We start from the raw sequence: 13,953 nt of genomic DNA, 5'->3' as shown, positions 1-13,953 counted from the left end.
GGAGGAAGAGAGGAAAAGGAGGAAAAGGAGGAGGAAGAGCTCCGGTATTGAGATGCCTAGGTTGGAGAAGAAGCTTGTACCCCCAGCCTGACGGTATCACAAGGCTGTCTGCACAACCTGTAAGAGACACGTAGAAAGGGAATGTGTAATAAAGTTTGCTGAGGCAGAACTATGGAGTAGGGCACCCGGGGAGCTTCCTGGGGCATCGTCCAGTGGAGAGGAGAATATCTGTGCTGGATTGTCAATGAGATAACAAGTCCTACCATAACTCTCACTCTCACTCTCGCCCTCGCCAACACACACACACACACACACACACACACACACACACACACACACACACACGGCTAGCTTTCATTCCTTCTGAGTATGAACCTTGAGGACACGAGGCCCAGTTCAGGGGTTCTTGGGAGGCAGCAGGAGAACTAGGGAGCAGCATGTGAATACAAGGGGGTGGGGACAGAAAAACCCCCCTATTAATAGTTAAACATAGCTCCAGAGGGTTCAGACTAGTGGCCTTGGGGCCCTATACCTCAGGTTGGCCCCAGAACAGAATCTTTACTGCCGAGGACAGAGACTTAACTGCTGGCCTTGTCTCTGGAGAGGAACCCTTCCCCGACCCCAAAGCTATCTATGCAACTTTGCCCAAACTTACCTCACGATCCGCTGTTCACCACCCCTGAGGGAACCAGGTCAAGCTACGCTCGCACGGTACTTCTGGATTAAGGGTAGCTTCTAACCTTGCCATAAGAACTCGGGCCTGGTGAGCGCAGCCCCGCATGGCTCCTGTGCACTTCTCTTAATTTACACTTGGACATTACTTAAATAATTTAGAAACATGTCAGCCTTGTGGGATTCCCACTACATGTCCCCAGATTAAGAGGAACACGGACTACCATTGCCGGGGGCTTATACGTGCAGGGCACAGAGAAGCCTGGTACCTCCAATGCTGGGAATCTGCCTCTGGACTGTTCGGTCTGTGGACTGAAAGAGCCTAGTTAACATGGCTGGCTACACTGGGAATTAGGAATGTCCAGGCACATCTGGTCCTGACCCTCAAAGAGGGTAGAGGAGGAAGTCAGGGTGAAGGCAGCCGGCAGGAACATCTGACCACCATCATCACATCAGTAAGATCTGCAATGGGGTGCTTGGTGACGTCAAGGCAGAGTGACTTAGACAGAAGGGATCATGGGAAAACATCAGCTGTTTTCCGAGACCATGGTAGAGAACTGAGAGTTCTCTGTGGTCGGGTGCCAAAGTAGGCTCTTTATAGCACAAAGTAGGCCCTTTACAGCACAAAGTAGGCTCTTTACAGCATCTCTAGATTGCCCACACACATGTGCAAGGGTGTGTATGTGTGCATCGTGTATGTACATACGTGTGCAGTATACACAGGAGTCTATAATGTGTGCGGGAGCTCACAGTGTGTGCAGGTGTTTGTGGTATGTGCAGGTGTCTCAGGTGTGTGAAGAAGTGCCCATATGCATGTATAGGAGTGCCCTTGGGCTAGTGTGTAGGGCTGTCCATGGTGTGCACAGTCACACCAGTGCTGTGTGCAGATCCTGCCTGTGCATACACAGGGATGCACACCATGGTGTGTGGACAGTTCTCGCCAGTGTAGCACAGGGGCTGCACCTTTGTTTTCGCTGACCCCCCAACCCCCGTCTCTAGCAGGGGGAACCCTAGCTACAGGTACATGGATCTAGTGTGTATAATAAAAACCATCATTTACCCAGGCTAGGTAACAAAATGAAGTGGGGAAACCCTGACTAGAGCTGTCCTGGAGTCCTGTGGAGTGGGTGGTGATGTCATAACAGTCTGGGAGAAGCCAGTGTGCAGTACAGTTGGTCAGTGACTTTCATGTGGACAAGAGACCCGGATGGGATCCTGGCCAGGGCCTGGGAGGACCTGGGGTGTGTCTACCCTGTGCCCAGGGCGTAGGTAGTTCTGTCCTGCGCTCCTCAGACTCAGCTGGCTGTATCTGGAATTACTCACTCTATTTGTGCTACAGTAAGAGACTGGGGCATCAGGGCTTTAAAAAAGGATTACGTAAGTAGGCTCGGCTGAAGAATATTCCAGATGCAAGCTGCGTTTATTATGCAGCCTCCATCCATGATAAAGAAATTTGGAACTGATTACTTGAGTTTAAAACCACCCACCACGGGAGGCTGGTGCGGGCATGTGAATATATGCCACTCTGTCTCTAGTCCAGCTCTTCAGACCTCTTCCCGGCAACTGTGCTTGCCCCATACCCCTACCCCAAATCAGTGCCTTGTGTCCAGGCTTAGTCAAATCTACCTCCTGCAGAAAGGCCTTCTGGGGCCACCAGGGAGCTGTCCTGCCTTCCTTGCCTGGTTGGAGGTTGGATTCAACTTCTGTCTGTCTCTCAGGCTCAGAGCAAGGCCGAGGAAGATGTGGAGTCTGGGGAGGACACCGGGGTGAGCAGGCGGAACAGCCGTCTCCTCATGAGCAGCTTCTCCAAGCGTAAGGTGAGGAGAGGTCCTGGGCTCAGGGGTCCCATGCAGTTCTGCCGTCATCCCTGTACCATTCTCTATCTGTGGTTGGGGTCAGGTTCCCAAGGCAGGAGCTCTGGCTACTGCCTTCCCTTGACCCACACTGGCCAGTGTCTGAGATTCAGACACAGGGAGTCCCGAGAGTCACCCAGGGCCAGGGCACCGCCAATACCTCTGTGGGCCAATTGGGTAGGAACTCAGGAACCTGGGCAGATAGCCCCTACCCTGCACCTCCTGGCCTTTTACATGTCCTAGTTTGATCTCAGGTCACAATTCCACTTCCCCACACAGAAAAAAGGCAGCAAGATAAAGAAGGTGGCCAGCGTGGAGGAGGGGGATGAGAGCCTGGACTCCCCAGGAAGCCAGAGCCGTGGGTCAGTGCCCTGCCCTGTGTGTGTGTGTGTGTGTGTGTGTGTGTGTGTGTGTGCGCACGTGCGTGTGTGTGTGACCCCTGCCCAGTCCCAGGGAGCTGTCTCTGAGTGCTGAGCAGAGATGGGTGACTGGTATGGGAATCCAGGTCCCACCCCTACCCTGAACACTTAAGCTGGTAATGGGAAAGTGGAGCTGTCCAGGCAGCAGCAGAAAGCACAGCGTGAGCCCAGCAGTGCTCAGGTTCTGAGCAGCTACAGGCAGCAGGGCTCCTGAGGGTCCCTCAGTTTCCTGGATGTAGGCACTAGCCGACTAACCAGACCTCAGCTCCCACCTCCTCTTCCAAAGCCTTCCCTCTGCCCCCCCCCCCGTTTTACATTTCCTCCAGGGGTAGCGTCTGTCTGTCTATCTCTGCCTCCTATACCCTATGAGAGTGGTTGCTATTCTGGGATGGCACCAGTCTGACTGTGTCTGCTTGCTTTCCACAGCACCTCTGTGGGTTCACTGGGGTCTCATACCTGCTAGTGCAGCTTGGAGCTCATCTTCCCCACTGACCCCGTTCCCGACTCCTGTCCTCCCCCTCCCGTCTTCCTCCCCATGCCTTGCTCATGTCTGTTCACCTATGTCATACGCAGTCTCTCCCCACCTACGTCTGCAACCTTGCCACACTGCTAAGACGTTCTTTGTCACTGGCCTGCCTCTTCTCCACGACTTAGTTTTTCTATTGTTGCCCCTGCCCAGAATCCTTCAGAAGCTCCTGTTCCTCAGAACAACCCTTGGCTAAGCAGGAATCCCCAGCCCCCATCTTGTTCATGTTCAGGGTGCACCCAGGGTCTTTGTTCCAAAGATCCCACGGTGACCTCAGAGTAGCCCTTAACCAGCAGTCACATCTCTATAACCTCATCACTGATAGGGTTGACCTGTCCCAGCCTCCCGTGAGACTACCTTGGATATGGGGGTGTTAGGTACACTGAACGGAGCGGAGGGTCAGGCTGGGCCTGAGCTCCCAGGACACTGGAAGGTTAGAGTAGGGTACCCGTCTGCTGGGGGTGCAATGAACCTTAACTATTGTTTACAAGTCCCAGGTGGCCTGGGACATATGATTTGGGGCGCAGATGGACCTGTACAGGCTCTGGAGCCTGAATCGAAGAACAGGAAGGCTGGATGGGACTGGATGGGAGGGGCGTAGCCACAGGGTCCTGAGGAGCCCTGCTGCACCCTCGTAGGACTGCCCGGCAAAAGAAGACCATGAAGCTGTCACGAGCCCTCTCGGACCTAGTGAAATATACCAAGTCTGTGGGAACCCATGACGTGGAAATGGAGGGTGAGGGCCGCGTGGAGGGCGGGGCCAGGCAGGTCAGCTATGGGGTACAGGCTGCGTGTGCTCATGCCTGGCTGGTCTGTGCCCCAGTGGTATCTAGCTGGCAAGTGTCGTCCTTCAGCGAGACCAAGGCCCACCAGATCCTGCAGCAGAAGCCTGCCCAGTACCTGCGCTTTAACCAGCACCAGCTCTCCCGCATATACCCCTCCTCCTACCGGGTGGACTCCAGCAACTACAATCCACAACCCTTCTGGAATGCTGGTTGCCAGATGGGTGCGTGCAGTCATGCGGTTCAGGGTGGGATGGTGAGGAGTGCCATCTCCGAAGGCCTTTAGCAATCGGGGAGGGGCCTTTCAGACCCTAGGCTGTGGTGAGAAACACCCCGACTGCCCCTGCACTGCTAGCACGTGTTCTAGGCTTTCAGCCCCAGAACTCACACAGGAGAGTGTGCGTGTGCCCGTCACTGACCTGCACGGGCTTCTGTCTTCCCTTCAGTTGCCCTGAACTACCAGTCGGAGGGGCGGATGCTGCAGCTGAACAGGGCAAAGTTCAGTGCCAACGGTGGCTGTGGCTACGTGCTCAAACCCCAATGCATGTGCCAGGGTAAGGGACCCGAGCTGGGGTGGGCTCCCGTGAGATTACCCTGGATATTGGGGTGGTGGGAACAGAGCAGAGGGGAGGGCCAGTCTGAGACTGAGCTACCAGGACACTGGAGGGTTAGAGCGGGGTACCTGCCTACTGAGGGTGGGTGCAGTGAGCTTTATGCTAAGGACCCCAGGGTGGGAGTTAGGGAGCTCCTCTGTTGGGCCCTGGGTTCCAGGCTGCATGAGATTGGGAAGCAGCACTTGCCTGAGGTTCTGGTGTGCTCCAGGAGATGCTGGCCCAGATGCTGGACCTCAGTCCCTGAAGGGCACACCCAGGAGCCATCTACTGTCCCACGGGGTTCTCCCAATGTGCCCTACAGGCTTCTGGGTCCTCGGGGCCTTTTCATTACACCTCTCTGCTGCACTGAGCTGTGTTTCCCTGCATGGTGCACCCTTGACATTGGCAGCCTGAGCAAGTGCCCAGCCACCCTGTGATCAGGGTCTTCTGCCCATGCCCTCCAGTGTAGCTATCCCATCCCAGGTCAAAGCTTTCTGAGCCTTCCCTAGGGCTCTCTTTCCCCAGAGCCCCGCAGACCAACAGGCAGGTGTGGGGTGTGAGCTGCGGCACTTAGCTCACACCCGCATCCTCCCAGGTGTTTTCAACCCCAACTCTGAGGACCCCTTGCCAGGGCAGCTCAAGAAGCAGCTGGCCCTGAGGATCATTAGTGGCCAGCAGCTGCCCAAGCCTCGGGACTCGGTGCTGGGTGACCGTGGGGAGGTAAGGACATGCCCACATGGGCAAGGTGGGTGGCGGGAGGGCTCGGGGCCCCGGCGCCACACCTCACCCTGTCTCTAGATCATCGACCCCTTCGTGGAGGTGGAGGTCATCGGGCTCCCCGTGGACTGCAGCAAGGAGCAGACCAGAGTGGTGGATGACAATGGTGAGCCCCCCCTTCCCACCACCGCCAAAGTGGGTGAAGTCATCAGACAGCTGCCTGTCCCCAAGGCAGCCATAGGTCCCGTGTGAGATATGGGCACTGCAGGTGCCAGTCGTTGGCTCCAGCTCCAGCTCCAGACCTACTGATCTTCTCTCTCTTCACTATCTCCAGGGTTCAACCCCATGTGGGAGGAGACACTGGTGTTCACTGTACACATGCCCGAGATTGCGCTTGTGCGCTTCCTGGTCTGGGACCACGACCCGATTGGACGGGACTTCATCGGCCAGAGGACGCTGGCCTTTAGCAGCATGATGCCAGGTAAGGAGGCTGGACGAGGTTCAGCATCTGCCAGTGCTCCCTGCCTGTGTTCCCCCTGGGAGCTCCTAACTAACTTAGAACACAGGAAGGGGGCCCAACCTCTTCCTCCTATGAGTAGGAGGCTCCCTGGTCCTACTTGAGGCCTAGAGACCTTTGAGGAAAGTGTGGGTTGGCAGGGTGAGGAGATGTTGGAACCTTGATGACTGGTGACCCTATTGCCCCAGGCTACCGGCACGTGTACCTAGAAGGCATGGAGGAGGCCTCCATCTTTGTACATGTGGCCGTCAGTGACATCAGTGGTAAGGTGAGTATTGCCTCCCGGGCCTCATGTAGCCACGGGAAGGATAGGACCAGCCCCTCGCCCCACCCTGTCCCCTTCTGGGGCTAGTGCCTGGCATTCACTTTTCTGGGTCTCTTTCTTAATCTGAGTATGGGCTACTGGGGGATGCTGACCCTGAGTTTCCAGTGGTCCCTCCAAGTTCCAGAGGGGTTTTGGGCATCCAGTATGCCAAGCGTCCTGGGATGGGATGCCCCAGTACATGCCTTCCTACTGCCCTGGGATGGGATGCCCTGTTACCTGCCTCCCTGCTGCCCTGGGATGGGATGCCCCAGTACCTGCCTCCCTGCCCTCTGTCTGTTGCCAATCCCAGTCTTAGTTTTCCTCAGTAGCCCCTGATGTCCTGTACATCTGGGAGCACTGACTGCTTGGATTCTTGGCAAGGGTAGAGCGCCATGACCCCTCCCGTGGCTTTCCTTGTCCTGAGTGTCACATCCCTCTGAATTTCTATTTCCTAATTTAAATTTCCTAATTTCTCTACATGCATCTGCCCACTACCTGGAACCTCAGGTCCCCATCCCACGTACCCCTGCCCCAGGCCAGAACAGGAAGTGTTCTCAGTCTGTGGAGTCCAACTGCTGGGGCTCTAAGGGAGGCCCTGGGATACAACCAGTCCTTCGGGGCCTGTAACCACACAGTGCATGGGTCCTGCTGAGCCCAGCACTAACTCTCTGGTAGCACCATGGGTCCAGAGGTGCTGCAGGTGTCCTGTTACTTGCCACTACCCACACATCTATCCTGTGTCTGCCTGTCTCTGAGGGCCATGGCTGGGTAGGCCCTGCCCTGGCCACCACGGCCACCTCACCTGCCTTCACTCTGTCTCTTTGGTCTTGCAGTGGGCTTCTCTATGTCCCAAGTCTACTTTTAGAAGCTCAGCCTTGTTAGGAGTCTCAAAGGTACCCGGCGCCGCGGGACGGTGTAGCCCGCCGCCCCACCTGCATGCCAGGCCGCGCCCATTAGCATCCGTGACTCTTGGTAGCATTTTGGAGACTGTCAGCTCATGTGACATGGATCATGACACATTTCTGGGGTCCCTTGGGCCATCCTCAGCTAGAGAGTGGCATTTATGAGGCAGATCCAGGATTTAGCCAAGGCCAAGGACCTATCCTCCTGACCTGTCCGCATCCTGCCCACCTTATGCCCTTCCCCATGGCTGTAGGTCTCTCTGCACAGGCTTGCGAGCCCCTCTGTTGTCCTGTTCCCTCCGCCTGCCTACACAGTCAGTTACTGACCCCTTTAGCTCTCTCCTCAGTCTACGCTAGGGTCTGAGTTGGTGGGGGTGGGGGTACCCAGTGGGTGCTCCAGCTGGAATCCTGGATCTCCTTCTAAATGGCTTTCCGACTACGTTGACCAAATTGCACTGGATTTGGGATCTTGAATCAGGAAGCTGATTCAAGTGCTGGCCACTCTTATCGCCTCCGCAGAAGGGCCCCTGGCCGCCAGGCCCTGGGTTGCTCCAACGCACGAGCACGGCCCATCACGGGGGAGTGGTGGGTGTTGTTGGTGGGATGCAGGGGTGTATGGCATGTGAGGACCCCTATGGCCTCTGCCCTCCTAAGAGGTGGCCATAGACCCTCTCCAGCGGTGATCTATGCAGAGGGGAATGCAGGAGGGGACTTGGCTGTGGCCTGACACTGGTCACATGTTGAGCCAGTTGAGGGCCTCAGGAACTTATGGGACCAGAGTACAAGCTAGCCTGGGGGAGTCTGCCTGGGGGAGTTGAACGAGGCTTCCTAGAAAGGCAGCCCTCTAGGAGGGAGGAGAGGTTCCTGGGAAGTAGGGAGGCAGAGACCAAGAGAGAGCACTGCCTTGCAGGCTGCTACAGAGCAGGGTGAGTGTAACCATGGTGATGGCCAACCCCAACTTTTCCTCTCCCCAGATCTAAGGCTACAGTCCTCAGTTCCTCAAGGCTGGGACAAGTGGGTGGCCAGGGTGTAGGGATTGAGTTCTGCCCTTGAGATAACACCGGGAAGGTTCTCTAGCTTCCATCTCAAGTTTAGTCTGAAGCGTGAAGTCCTGTTGCCCTTGGTAGAGTTGCCAGGAAACCCTGTTCCCTGTATGTGGCATTGCAATATGCTCTATGGCAGTCCATGGTAAACTACAGGTTCAGAGCACCCTCTGGAGAGCCAGTTTCCCTTCTGAAGCCACACCCGGACCAGGGGGGCCAGGCACCGGCTATGTGGGCTCCTTTTCTTGCAGGTCAAGCAGACTCTGGGTCTAAAAGGTCTCTTCCTCCGAGGCCCAAAGCCAGGCTCACTGGACAGTCATGCTGCTGGGCAGCCCCTGCCCCGGCCCTCCGTTAGCCAGAGGCTCCTGCGGCGCACAGCCAGTGCCCCAACCAAGAGCCAGAAGCCAAGTCGCAAGGGCTTCCCAGAGCTGGCCCTGGGCACACAGGACGCAGGCTCCGAGGGGGCGGCTGACGACGTGGCACCCCCTAGCCCCAACCCAGCTCTGGAGGCCCCTACTCAAGAGAGGTCAGGCAGCAGCAGTCCCCGAGGTAAGGCACCAGCTGGAGAAGCAACAGAAGAGAGAACACCGGCACAGGTGCGGTCCCCGCGTGCCCCCGAAGGCCCCGGACCTGCAGGGATGGCCGCCACATGCATGAAGTGTGTGGTGGGCTCCTGCACCGGTATGGACGTTGAGGGCCTTCGAAGGGAGCAGCAACCCAGTCCTGGGCCTGCAGGCAGCCGCACGGCCATCAGCCAGCAGCCCAGGGCCCGGGTAGATTCACTGGGGGGCCCTTGCTGCAGCCTGAGTCCTCGAGCCACCCCAGGGAGAAGCAGAGAGGCCCCTAAGGGTCCTAGGGCTCGGCGGCAGGGTCCAGGTGGCAGCTCTGTGTCCTCCGACTCCAGCAGCCCAGACAGCCCAGGCAGCCCCAAGGTGGCCCCCTGCCAGCCAGAGGGTGCTCACAGGCAGCAGGGGGCGCTGCAGGGAGAGATGAACGCCTTGTTCGTTCAAAAGCTGGAGGAGATCAGGAGTCATTCCCCCATGTTCTCCACGGGTAAGGCCTGCCATTCTGCTGCATCCCATGCTCTCTCTACACCTGGCATGCCTAGGCGGTCCGTCCGTGCCTGCTGCGCCCTGCTTCATTTGTTCGTCAGCCTGTCTGCCTCAGACCCCTCCCCCGCCCTAATGGCCCTGTGCTTTAGGGGAGGTTGAGGAAGAGGGGAGCTTGAGTCATCATGGCATTTCTGAGAGCTGCTTGCTGAGGAACCCAGGGGTATCCAGCCAGCCCTCAGCAAGGACTTCCCTGGTGCCTTGCTAGCTTACTGGCTGACTGCTCTGATGACCTTCCTAGGTCTGGAAAGGTCTCAGCTCTTAGCCCCACCTACCCCCCCCCCCCCAGGGCCAGATGCAAGAATGACTCTGCTCTGCAGTCCTTCAGGAGCCTGCTGTCAATTGGTGGTGGCACCACAGGGTACACCCCTTGGAGGTTCCTCAGAGACCAGGGGAGAAGGTGCTTAGAACTGAGGTCTGGGCCTCAGAGCACCCAGTGCTTAGAGGAGCAGCTCCCAGGGACCTGCATTGTCCAAAGGGCACTTAGCCACCATCCTAGCTGACAGTTCCTGGCCTACACCTGGTCTGCAGGAGTGTGAGGGAACTGGTCTGAGCTGGTCTCAGCTCTAGTCTGGGTGGGAGGGAGGCACCTGGAGTCTGCCTGCTTCCATTGTACTCCTCCCGCTCCTGCCCAGCCTTGTTGTCCATCTGTCCATCTGCCAGCGGCCCCCCACACACTGACCGTGTTCTCCTTTCTGTCCCTGCTCCGTGCTGCTTCCATAGTTAGGGATTGAGACCTGCGAGTGCCAGGTAACAGGCCCAAGCCCTATGTGTCCCTATAATGCCCCAGTTCAATGAGGATTAGACTTGACCTTCTTGTTGCCCCTGTGTGAGGCCCAGGCGTGACTCCAGCTTTAGTGGGGTGGGGTACTCTTGAGTGTCACGGTACAGGTGTATAAACGGAGAAGTCTGATTGTTGGGATATCCTAGGGTGGGGTAGTCCCTACCCTTGGCTCAGGGGGTTGGGAACCAGTGCTGATTGGTAAGATTCATCTCTCTCTCTTATTCTCTCTCTCCCCCTACCCCCTCTCTCCCTCTCTTTCCCCATCCCTTCTCTGTTTCTTGATTCTCCTCACTTCTGCCTTTAACCTGCCTGACCCTCCTATGTCTACCTCTCTACCTCTTATCTCCGGTCCCTCTTTCCCCACAGACACTCGCCTCTTCCCCCTGCAGCGGCCCATCTCCCCCCTGTGCAGCCTGGAACCCATTGCTGAGGAACCAGCCCTGGGCCCTGGCCTCCCGTTACAGGCAGCTGTCCCCACAGGTCCATCTCAGGAAGGGCCCCAGTGCCCTGTAGGACAGGGAGCCAAAGTGACCGGCCCCCAGCAGACGTCTCTGGGAGCTTCTGGAACCCTCCAGCTCAGGACTGGGGGCGATAGGGAAAAGGAAGAGCCACCTCTCAGGCCACACAACGGTGGGATTCCCCACGGGCCACGTGAGGGGACATCTGGAAGACAGACAGACAGCAAGAGCCGCTCCTGGGCCCCGGGCCACTTGCCAGTGGTTAGGAGGGCCAAGAGTGAGGGCCAGGTGCTCTCGGAGCTCTCTCCCACACCTGCAGTATACTCGGATGCTACAGGCTCTGACAGGTTATGGCAGCGGCTGGAGCCTGGGAGTCACAGGGACAGTGTCTCCTCATCCTCCAGCATGTCCTCCAATGACACTGTCATAGACCTCTCATTGCCCAGCCTCGGCCTCTGCCGCAGTCGAGAGAGCATTCCAGGGGTCTCTCTTGGACGCCTAACCCCACGGCCCTGCTTAGCCTCAGCTGCCCGTCCTGACCTGCCTCCTGTGACCAAGAGCAAATCCAACCCCAACCTGCGGGTTGCGGGTGGGTTGCCTCTTGCACCCGATGAGCTGCAGCCCCGGCCTCTTGCCCCACGGCTGACTGGGCTCCACTCACGGCCACCCTGGCATCACCTCACCCTGGTGGGCCTGAGGGACTGCCCAGTGTCTGCTAAGTCCAAGAGTCTGGGAGACCTGACGGCTGACGACTTTGGTCCCAGCTTTCAGGGCAGCACGGGCAGCCTGAGCTGCGGCCTGAGCCCCCTGGGTGTGGTGCATCAGGTGCTGGAGCCGGGGAGGAGGCGAGATGCTCTCACAGAGCAGCTACGCTGGCTCACCGGCTTCCAGCATGCGGGGGACATCACATCACCCACCAGCTTGGGCCCAGCTGCGGATGGCTCTGTAGGGGGTCCCAGCTTCCTGAGACGTTCCTCCTCGCGCAGCCAGAGCCGAGTGCGTGCTATTGCCAGCCGAGCCCGCCAAGCTCAGGAGCGCCAGCAGAGGCTGAGAGGCCTGGACTCACGGGGTCCCCCAGAGGAGGAGCGGGGCACCCCTGAGGGTGCCTGTTCTGTAGGCCACGAGGGCTGTGTGGATGTGCCAATGCCTGCCAAGGGAGCCCCTGAGCAGGTGTGTGGTGCTGCTGATGACCAACTGCTGCTCAGGCTCTGACTCTGCCTGATGACTCCAACTCCCTACCTTCCCTGTGACTGCTGGCCGGGGTGGGTGGGGGTGGGGCTGGCCTCAACCCGACCTTTGCTCAGGAAATGAAGCCACTGGGTCCCCGAAGCTGTTATGCCCCACTCGCCGCCTCTGGAGCACCCAGTAGCCCCCTCTTCAACCTTTGGCTGTCCTCTTGTCTCTGATCCTGGGAAGTGAGGAACAGCACTGTCCACCTGTCCTACTGGGCAGTTTCCACATTTTAAGATATTTAACTTTTTAGAACCAAAAACTTACAAATGACTCTGCGTCCTTTCCCACTGGTCTGCCTGGTGTGTGCTGAGTGTTATCTTCCACCAGCTGTGTGCTTGTATCCCAGGATGCCTGTGACACACCCACAACTGCTAGGATGTTTGTCCCTGCACCCTACTCCACTGTGCACAAACTGCCCAGCAATTGTGTAAACTTGGGAACACAACTCCAATAAATGCATCAGGCCTGTTCTGTGCGGCTGATCTGCTCTGTGGCAGTGGTTGTAGTCATCCTGTCCTCATAGGGCGGAGAGGACAGTCTTCAAGAGTAGGCCTAGGTAACTCCTCCTCAAAGGAACATACTCGAGTCCCCAGCTGATGGCCCCCACTGTGGGTGCCGTGCTCCGGGAGCTAGAGGACAGTTCCAGGCCTGCTCATCTCCCAGAAAGCTATGGTTCCGTTATGGGTGACGTCAGGTTCTCCCGGGACCTTAAAACCCTCTGTGGACTGAGGCAGCTCCATGGAGACCAGCAGAAAGGCATTGCCTCTGGGCAATGGAACCACCCAGCCCTCACTGTTCTCTTGGCATGGGCAGGGCTTGTATCAAACCATTTGAGCTCAGCAAGGCCAGGGAGGGGCACTGCTTGTCTGGAGTCCAGCAAGACCTCTTGCTTCTTTAACCTGTTGTACATCACTTTAGCAGAAACATATGGAGGGTGGACTTCCTGCCTGGGGCCAGTGAGAGGGCTCAGCCTCAAGAATTGCTGTGCCAGGGGTTGGGGATTTAGCTCAGTGGTAGAGCGCTTGCCTAGGAAGCGCAAGGCCCTGGGTTCGGTCCCCAGCTCCGAAAAAAAGAAAAAAGAACAAAAAAAAAAAAAAAAAAAAAAAAAAGAATTGCTGTGCCAGCTTGGTGACCAGTGTCTCACAGTGGGGTAGATCCCATGTGTATGACAGGGCTACAGGCAAAGGCAGGGTCATGGGCCTGGTCTCATTCAGAGAATGGAGTAATCTTTCTGCTCTGGCTAAGAAAGGGATGGAAGTTGCAGGTTAGGACTGTTGGTGGATGTGAAAGGTGTTTGGCTGTAGGTTGGTCCCCTCCCTGTGACAAAGGTAGCTGAGGTGGGGACAAAGGCAGGCCCCCAGAGGAAGGATATGCTAGGTACACATTAACTTATGATCAGAGCCCTAGCACTTACCACCTTCTGCTCATCTCTTCCCTTCTGAGGGCCCCGCTCTTGTGACCCTGCCCAGGGTGGGCCTGTAGTCACCCTAAACCAAGGTTGAGGGTGGGAACTAGCTCTTCTTCCCAGTTTGGACAGTTCCAAAACCCAGCTATGCCTGCCTGCCTGGAATTCCAGAAAGGCAGAATGCCTACTCAACCAGGGAGGGCTTCCTCATCTGAGCTGAGGACCAGGGAGTATGCCCCAGTCTGCAGATGGGGACTTCTGGTATTAGATCCCTGGCATGGGGCCTACAGCTACCCAAGGTGATGACCTGAGGCCCCTAGGCTAGGCAGGAAGATGGGTAAGTGGGTCCTGGACTCTAAGACTGCTGCTTAGTGTGGTGCCTGCCGCGCCCCCTGGTGCCTATCTGTGTGAGGGCCAGGTTTCAATTCTACCTGTCTGTAGGCATTTCTTACTGGTGGTCCACTATGAAAGGTACACTACTGGGCGATAGGCATCTGGCTATGCCTCCAGGCTGACCATTAGGAGGGACCCAATTGAGCTGGTGTGGGACTCAGGCACCAAGAACAAAGCCCTATTGTGGGAACCCGGTCCCTGTGCAGTCCTATGAACCATGCCTACCTATGTGGTTCCACCACA

General features: G+C 57.2%; 1 protein-coding gene across 8 annotated transcripts in view; it reads left to right on the top strand.

The window, feature by feature from the left end:
- Positions 1-12,396, top strand: part of Plch2 (phospholipase C, eta 2) — a 58,470-nt gene extending 46,074 nt beyond the window's left edge. The window contains exons 12-23 of one of the 8 annotated variants that reach the window (NM_001427051.1): positions 2,391-2,489; positions 2,805-2,887; positions 4,109-4,206; positions 4,294-4,476; positions 4,699-4,806; positions 5,441-5,565; positions 5,644-5,728; positions 5,897-6,043; positions 6,268-6,347; positions 8,580-9,381; positions 10,161-10,187; positions 10,588-12,396. In NM_001427051.1, coding sequence (NP_001413980.1) covers positions 2,391-2,489; positions 2,805-2,887; positions 4,109-4,206; positions 4,294-4,476; positions 4,699-4,806; positions 5,441-5,565; positions 5,644-5,728; positions 5,897-6,043; positions 6,268-6,347; positions 8,580-9,381; positions 10,161-10,171 — 1,821 coding nt within the window. In that variant the 3' untranslated portion in view covers positions 10,172-10,187; positions 10,588-12,396. The other 7 variants (XM_017593891.3, XM_017593888.3, XR_005505150.2 and 4 more) reach the window with 7 other exon arrangements.
- The last annotated feature ends 1,557 nt before the right edge of the window (positions 12,397-13,953 follow it).

This window comes from Rattus norvegicus, chromosome 5, assembly GCF_036323735.1.
Source record: "Rattus norvegicus strain BN/NHsdMcwi chromosome 5, GRCr8, whole genome shotgun sequence".
NCBI classification, from domain to species: Eukaryota; Metazoa; Chordata; class Mammalia; order Rodentia; family Muridae; genus Rattus; species Rattus norvegicus.
This window is presented reverse-complemented; position numbering and strand designations above follow the sequence as displayed.